Below are 7,893 nucleotides of genomic sequence, written 5' to 3' on the forward strand. Positions count from 1 at the left end.
GCATTTATTGCCCATCCCGAATCGCCCTTGAGAAGGTGGTGGTGAGCCGCCTTCTTGAACCGCTGCAGTCCGTGTGGTGAAGGTGCTCCCACAGCGCTGTTAGGGAGGGAGTTCCGGGATTTTGACCCAGCGACGATGAAGGAACAGCGATATATTTCCAAGTCGGGATGGTGTGTGTGACTGGGAGGGGAACTTGGAGGTGGTGGTGTTCCCATGCACCTGCTGCCCTTGTCCTTCTAGGTGGAAGAGATCGCGGGTTTGGGAGGTGCTGCCGAAGAAGCCTTGGCGAGTTGCTGCAGTGCATCTTGTAGATGGTCCACACTGCAGCCACGGTGCGCCGGTGGTGGAGGGACTGAATGTTTAAGGCGGTGGATGGGGTGCCGATCAAGCGGGCTGCTTTGTCCTGGATGGTGTCGAGCTTCTCGAGTGTTGTTGGAGCTGCAACTCATCCAGGCAAGTGGAGAGTATTCCATCACACTCCTGACTTGTGCCTTGTAGATGGTGGAAAGGCTTTGGGGAGTATGCCCCCATTCACCTCCTCTGGACTCAATGGGGGGGGTGGGGGGGCGGTGGTTGAGAGAAAGAATAAACTGGCGAGAAATGTTATAACAAAATTATTTTTAATTAGCATCATTCCCGTCTCACACAAGGTACCAAACCAGCCTTGTGTCGTCTCCCTATCCCCTCCGTAGGTCCCGGCCTCTCTCTCTCTGTCCCCCCAGCCCTCTACCCCACCCCCCGCCCCTCAGTCCTGGCCCCTCTCTCCCCCTCACGGCCGGGAGCAATGGAGGCCGGACTATCCCAGCATCCCCAGCGGCAGGGAAAGCCCTCTATTCAGATCACACGGCATCAGGGGAGAACGAGCGGCTCCCCTGGGATCATCAAGGGGCCGGGGGGGTCACAGGGGCAAGACTCCAGCTCTTCCCCCCACCAGTGACGGCCACACCCGTTCAGGACCCTCACCGCCCCCCCTCACTGATGAGGAGCCGCCAGCCTCAACCCCTTCAGTCTTCAGAGAAGCCTCCGGTCCCAGCGACTCAATCTCAGAACGGGGAGGGGAGAGCGAGGGCCCGGTGTGAAGCCCCTCACCCCAGTCAAAGAGCAGAGGAAATGGCGGTGGGCGTTGCTCTGCCGGGATTGGGCGGTTGGCAGGGCGTGGGGGAGGGGGTCTGACCCTTGAGCCAGAGCAGGCCCCAGGATGCAGAGGGCGCTGGGGCTCACACAGGGGTTGGGCGGGAGACACTCCCCCGCACTGATCGGGGCGGGGGGGGGGGGGGGGGGAGAGATACGGACAAACTTTACACACCACCACCAGCCCAGAATATAATACAGGGACCGCGCACCCCCCAACAGATCCCCTCCTCCCTCCCTGCCCCCACCCCTGCTCTCCCCCCGCCCCCCCCTCACTTCCCCCGCGAGGCTTCGGCATTGGCCCTGAGCACAGCCCCCGGGCTCGGGTACGGCCTCTGCTGGAACAGGGGTCCCGCGGCCGTGGTGTCGGCCCCGGTCTTCGCCTCGTTCCTCTTCGGGAGACCAGTCGACCAGGAGCCCCTGAGGGGGCAAACAGGGGGAGGGGGTTAGTGACAGAGTCCAACATGGGGGGGAAGACAGCAGGAGGAGGGAGAGGGAGGTGGGGGGGGGGTCGGGGGGAGAGGGAGGGTCGGGGGGAGAGGGAGGGTCGGGGGGGAGAGGGAGGTCGTGGGGTCGGAGGGAGAGGGAGGTCGGGGGGTCGGAGGGAGAGGGAGGTCGGGGGGAGAGGGAGGTCGGGGGGTCGGAGGGAGAGGGAGGTCGGGGGGAGAGGGAGGGTCGGGGGGAGAGGGAGGTCGGGGGGGGAGAGGGAGGTCGTGGGGTCGGAGGGAGAGGGAGGTCGTGGGGGTCGGAGGGAGAGGGAGGTCGGGGGTCGGAGGGAGAGGGAGGTCGGAGGGAGAGGGAGGTCGGGGGGTCGGAGGGAGAGGGAGGTCGGGGGGTCGGAGGGAGAGGGAGGTCGGGGGGTCGGAGGGAGAGGGAGGTCGGGGGGTCGGAGGGAGAGGGAGGTCGGGGGGAGAGGGAGGTCGGGGGGAGAGGGAGGTCGGGGGGTCGGAGGGAGAGGGAGGTCGGGGGGTCGGAGGGAGAGGGAGGTCGGGGGGTCGGAGGGAGAGGGAGGTCGGGGGGTCGGAGGGAGAGGGAGGTCGGGGGGTCGGAGGGAGAGGGAGGTCGGGGGGGTCGGAGGGAGAGGGAGGTCGGGGGGGTCGGAGGGAGAGGGAGGTCGGGGGGTCGGAGGGAGAGGGAGGTCGGGGGGTCGGAGGGAGAGGGAGGTCGGGGGGTCGGAGGGAGAGGGAGGTCGGGGGGTCGGAGGGAGAGGGAGGTCGGGGGGTCGGAGGGAGAGGGAGGTCGGAGGGAGAGGGAGGTCGGGGGGTCGGAGGGAGAGGGAGGTCGGGGGGTCGGAGGGAGAGGGAGGTCGGGGGGGTCGGAGGGAGAGGGAGGTCGGGGGGTCGGAGGGAGAGGGAGGTCGGGGGGTCGGAGGGAGAGGGAGGTCGGGGGGAGAGGGAGGTCGGAGGGAGAGGGAGGTCGGAGGGAGAGGGAGGTCGGAGGGAGAGGGAGGTCGGGAGGTCGGAGGGAGAAGGAGGTCGGAGGGAGAGGGAGGTCGGAGGGAGAGGGAGGTCGGAGGGAGAGGGAGGTCGGAGGGAGAGGGTGGTCGGAGGGAGTGGGAGGTCGGAGGGAGAGGGAGGTCGGGGGGTCGGAGGGAGGGGAGGTCGGAGGGAGAGGGAGGTCGGGAGGTCGGAGGGAGAGGGAGGTCGGGGGGTCGGAGGGAGAGGGAGGTCGGGGGGTCGGAGGGAGAGGGAGGTCGGGGGGTCGGAGGGAGAGGGAGGGTCGGGGGGGTCGGGAGAGCGAGAGGGGCGGGGGGGGGAGGGAGAGCGAGAGGGGCGGGGGGGGGGGAGGGAGAGCGAGAGGGGCGGGGGGGAGGGAGAGCGAGAGGGGCGGGGGGGGAGGGAGAGCGAGAGGGGCGGGGGGGAGGGAGAGCGAGAGGGGGCGGGGGGGGAGGGAGAGCGAGAGGGGCGGGGGGGGAGGGAGAGCGAGAGGGGCGGGGGGGGAGGGAGAGCGAGAGGGGCGGGGGGGGAGGGAGAGCGAGAGGGGCGGGGGGGGAGGGAGAGCGAGAGGGGCGGGGGGGAGGGAGAGCGAGAGGGGCGGGGGGGAGGGAGAGCGAGAGGGGCGGGGGGGGAGGGAGAGCGAGAGGGGGCGGGGGGGAGGGAGAGCGAGAGGGGCGGGGGGGGAGGGAGAGCGAGAGGGGCGGGGGGGAGGGAGAGCGAGAGGGGCGGGGGGGAGGGAGAGCGAGAGGGGCGGGGGGGAGGGAGAGCGAGAGGGGCGGGGGGGGAGGGAGAGCGAGAGGGGCGGGGGGGGAGGGAGAGCGAGAGGGGCGGGGGGGGAGGGAGAGCGAGAGGGGCGGGGGGGGAGGGAGAGCGAGAGGGGCGGGGGGGAGGGAGAGCGAGAGGGGCGGGGGGGAGGGAGAGCGAGAGGGGCGGGGGGGAGGGAGAGCGAGAGGGGCGGGGGGGAGGGAGAGCGAGAGGGGCGGGGGGAGGGAGAGCGAGAGGGGCGGGGGGGAGGGAGAGCGAGAGGGGCGGGGGGGAGGGAGAGCGAGAGGGGCGGGGGGGAGGGAGAGCGAGAGGGGCGGGGGGGAGGGAGAGCGAGAGGGGCGGGGGGGAGGGAGAGCGAGAGGGGCGGGGGGGAGGGAGAGCGAGAGGGGCGGGGGGGAGGGAGAGCGAGAGGGGCGGGGGGGAGGGAGAGCGAGAGGGGCGGGGGGGAGGGAGAGCGAGAGGGGCGGGGGGGAGGGAGAGCGAGAGGGGCGGGGGGGAGGGAGAGCGAGAGGGGCGGGGGGGAGGGAGAGCGAGAGGGGCGGGGGGGAGGGAGAGCGAGAGGGGCGGGGGGGAGGGAGAGCGAGAGGGGCGGGGGGGAGGGAGAGCGAGAGGGGCGGGGGGGAGGGAGAGCGAGAGGGGCGGGGGGGAGGGAGAGCGAGAGGGGCGGGGGGGAGGGAGAGCGAGAGGGGCGGGGGGGAGGGAGAGCGAGAGGGGCGGGGGGGAGGGAGAGCGAGAGGGGCGGGGGGGAGGGAGAGCGAGAGGGGCGGGGGGGAGGGAGAGCGAGAGGGGCGGGGGGGAGGGAGAGCGAGAGGGGCGGGGGGGAGGGAGAGCGAGAGGGGCGGGGGGGAGGGAGAGCGAGAGGGGCGGGGGGGAGGGAGAGCGAGAGGGGCGGGGGGGAGGGAGAGCGAGAGGGGCGGGGGGAGGGAGAGCGAGAGGGGCGGGGGGGAGGGAGAGCGAGAGGGGCGGGGGGGAGGGAGCGAGAGGGGCGGGGGGAGGGAGAGCGAGAGGGGCGGGGGGGAGGGAGAGCGAGAGGGGCGGGGGGGGGAGGGAGAGCGAGAGGGGCGGGGGGGGGAGGGAGAGCGAGAGGGGCGGGGGGGGGAGGGAGAGCGAGAGGGGCGGGGGGGGGAGGGAGAGCGAGAGGGGCGGGGGGGGAGGGGAGAGCGAGAGGGGCGGGGGGGAGGGAGAGCGAGAGGGGCGGGGGGGAGGGAGAGCGAGAGGGGCGGGGGGGAGGGAGAGCGAGAGGGGCGGGGGGGAGGGAGAGCGAGAGGGGCGGGGGGGAGGGAGAGCGAGAGGGGCGGGGGGGAGGGAGAGCGAGAGGGGCGGGGGGGAGGAGTGAGGGAGGAGGAGGCGAGGGGGGGGAGGGAGAGCGAGAGGGGCGGGGGAGGGACAGCGAGAGGGGCGGGGGACGGAGGAGGAGACACAGAGCTGGGAGAGAGGAGGTGTCACACACTCACCGTGGTGCGTCTGAATAAGCGCTGGGGTCCATTGGATCCATGCTGTCATCTTTCCGATCTCTCCCTGCACAAACCGGAACAGAATTAGAGTGAGTCAAACACATCACCCTCACCTCACCCAGTGCCAAATGTCCCCCACCGTGGTACCTCAGCCTGTGAACGTTCTCCAATCGTGCCGTGACCCAGGGATATTCAACCGTGTGGGGCTCACTTCCATTCTCACACCAGCGGCTGCGCCTCTTAATCTGCCGCTTACCCCCTCATCCAACGACACTCCTGCCCTCGCACTCGCCTCGGGGTTCGAAATTAATCCCCTTCTCCTCCCAGAGTCTCACTCCAAGCAGCTCAGGCTCCCCTCTCGTCCCATACCCTGTCACCCAACCAGCGATCACTGGCCCCCGTCTAACCACCAATCACTGGCCCCCGTCTGTCCCAGACACCCTACCCTCCACTCCCGCCCAGTGTTCCGGGAGCAGGGGCCAGCCGGGATCGCGGGTACCTTTCTTCGCCTTGGGGAAGCGGTGGCCGTCGTCACGGCGGGAGAGCCACTTCTCTTTCATCTCCTCGCGGTCGCCCCGCTCAAACCTCTCCGGCCCGTCATCGGTGTCTGTAAACGGGGGGAAGGACACCAGAGTCAGACACGGGGAGGCTGGATTATACAGGGGGAGGGAGGGGGTTTGGGGGGGGAAGAGAGGGAGAGGAGGAGAGGGGGGAAAGAGAGAGGGAGAGGGAGGAGGGGGAAGAGAGGGAGAGGAGGAGGGGGGGGCGGGGAGAGAAAAGAATCCAATTACCTTTTATCTTCTTTGCTGCTTTGGTGATGACTGCTGCTGAATCAGTGGGAGCGAGCCAGGACACTAAATCCGACTCGAAGTTCCAGTAATAGGGGAGACCACTGCAGGGGAGAGGAGACAGTTTGAGTCACTCACTGACCTCACCAAGGCCCACAGCCCCCAACACTCCGGGCCATCGCAACAGGTGGAGGCCGTTCAGCCCCTCGAGCCTGTTACATTAGGAACAGGAGGAGGCCATTCAGCCCCTTGAGCCTGTTACATTAGGAACAGGAGGAGGCCATTCAGCCCCTCGAGCCTGTTACATTAGGAACAGGAGGAAGCCGTTCAGCTCCTCGAGCCTGTTACATTAGGAACAGGAGGAAGCCATTCAGCCCCCTCGAGCCTGTTACATTATAAACAGGAGGAGGCCATTCAGCCCCTCGAGCCTGTTACATTAGGAACTGGAGGAGGCCATTCAGCCCCCTCGAGCCTGTTACATTAGGAACAGAGGAGGCCATTCAGCCCCCTCGGGCCTGTTACATTAGGAACAGGAGGAGGCCATTCAGCCCTTGAGCCTGTTACATTAGGAACAGGAGGAGGCCATTCAGCCCCTCGAGCCTGTTACATTAGGAACAGGAGGAGGCCATTCAGCCCCTTTGAGCCTGTTACATTAGGAACAGGAGGAGGCATTCAGCCCCCTTGAGCCTGTTACATTAGGAACAGGAGGAAGCCGTTCAGCTCCCTCGAGCCTGTTACATTAGGAACAGGAGGAAGCCATTCAGCCCCCTCGAGCCTGTTGCATTATAAACAGGAGGAGGCCATTCAGCCCCCTCGAGCCTGTTACATTAGGAACAGGAGGAGGCCGTTCAGCCCCCTCGAGCCTGTTACATTAGGAACAGGAGGAGGCTATTTACACTATCTCTCGCTTTCCTTGCTGACCAAGGTTGTTCAGTTACACAATAGAGCTCTTGCCCCTGTCCAGGTCTTGTATCCTATCAAAACGCCTCCCACTGTTCAGTTTTATCCGTGACTAGTTCTGCCCAGTCTCTCGTGGTCAGTTCCGCCCTCTAAAGTCAGCCTTCAGCTAAATTTAAAACCTCGGCTCGTGACTCTACCTTCTCCCTCTCAAACCGAATTCAATCTTGAGTAGTGTGTGCAGTTTTGGTCGCCTTATCTGAGGAAGGATGTTCTTGCCATTGATGGAGTTCAGCGAAGATTCACCAGACTGATACCTGGGATGGAAGGAATGACGTATGAGGAGAGATTGGGTCGATTGGGCTTGTACTCGCTGGAGTTTAGAAGAATGAGAGGGGATCTCATTGAAACTTATAAAATTCTGACAGGACTAGACAGACTAGATGCAGGAAGGATGTTCCCGATGGTCGGGGAGTCCAGAACCAGGGGTCACAGTCTAAGGATAAGGGGTAAGCCATTTAGGACTGAGATGAGGAGGAATTTCTTCACCCAGAGAGTGGTGAACCTGTGGAATTCTCCACCACAGAAGGCAGTAGAGGCCAATTCATTAAATATATTCAAGAAGGAGTTAGATATATTTCTTAAGGCTAAAGGGATCAAGGGGTATGGGGAGAAGGCAGGGACAGGGTACTGAATTTGGATGATCAGCCATGATCGCATTGAATGGCGGAGCAGGCTCGAGGGGCCGTTTGGCTTGCTCCTAATTCGTAAGTTTTTTAAAAATTCGTTTATGGGATGTGGGCGTCGCGGGCGAGGCCCAGCATTTATTGCCCATCCCTAATCGCCCTTGAGAAGGTGGTGGTGAGCCGCCTTCTTGAACCGCTGCAGTCCGTGTGGTGAAGGTGCTCCCACAGCGCTGTTAGGGAGGGAGTTCCAGGATTTTGACCCAGCGACGATGAAGGAACAGCCGATATATTTCCAAGTCAGGATGGTGTGTGTGACTCGGAGGGGAACTTGGAGGTGGTGGTGTTCCCGTGCGCCTGCTGCCCTTGTCCTTCTAGGTGGAAGAGGTGGCGGGTTTGGGAGGTGCTGCCGAAGAAGCCTTGGCGAGTTGCTGCAGTGCATCTTGTAGATGGTCCACGGTGCGCCAGTGGTGGAGGGAGTGAATGTTTAAGGTGGTGGATGGGGTGTCGATCAAGCGGGCTGCTTTGTCCTGGATGGTGTCGAGCTTCTTGAGTGTTGTTGGAGCTGCAACTCATCCAGGCAAGTGGAGAGTATTCCATCACACTCCTGACTTGTGCCTTGTAGATGGTGGAAAGGCTTTGGGGAGTCAGGAGGTGAGACACTCGCCGCAGAATTCCCAGCCTCTGACCTGCTCTTGTTGCCACAGTATTTATGTGGCTGGTCCAGTTAAGTTTCTGG

General features: G+C 65.5%; 1 protein-coding gene across 1 annotated transcript; it reads right to left on the bottom strand.

Moving 5' to 3' along the window:
• Window positions 1-603: 603 nt before the first annotated feature.
• Window positions 604-5,727, bottom strand: LOC147080800 (polyglutamine-binding protein 1-like). The gene is made up of 4 exons (XM_085981087.1): window positions 5,578-5,727; window positions 5,286-5,393; window positions 4,787-4,850; window positions 604-1,551 (listed from the first exon to the last, which is right to left on the bottom strand). Exons 2-4 carry the CDS (start codon window positions 5,344-5,346, stop codon window positions 1,404-1,406), a joined length of 273 nt encoding a protein of 90 aa, XP_085837213.1. The 5' UTR covers window positions 5,347-5,393; window positions 5,578-5,727; the 3' UTR covers window positions 604-1,403.
• Window positions 5,728-7,893: the final 2,166 nt, after the last annotated feature.

Source organism: Somniosus microcephalus, unplaced genomic scaffold (genome assembly GCF_052327205.1).
Source record: "Somniosus microcephalus isolate GS21.2 unplaced genomic scaffold, FLI_Smic_1.0 scaffold1134, whole genome shotgun sequence".
Classification (NCBI taxonomy): domain Eukaryota; kingdom Metazoa; phylum Chordata; class Chondrichthyes; order Squaliformes; family Somniosidae; genus Somniosus; species Somniosus microcephalus.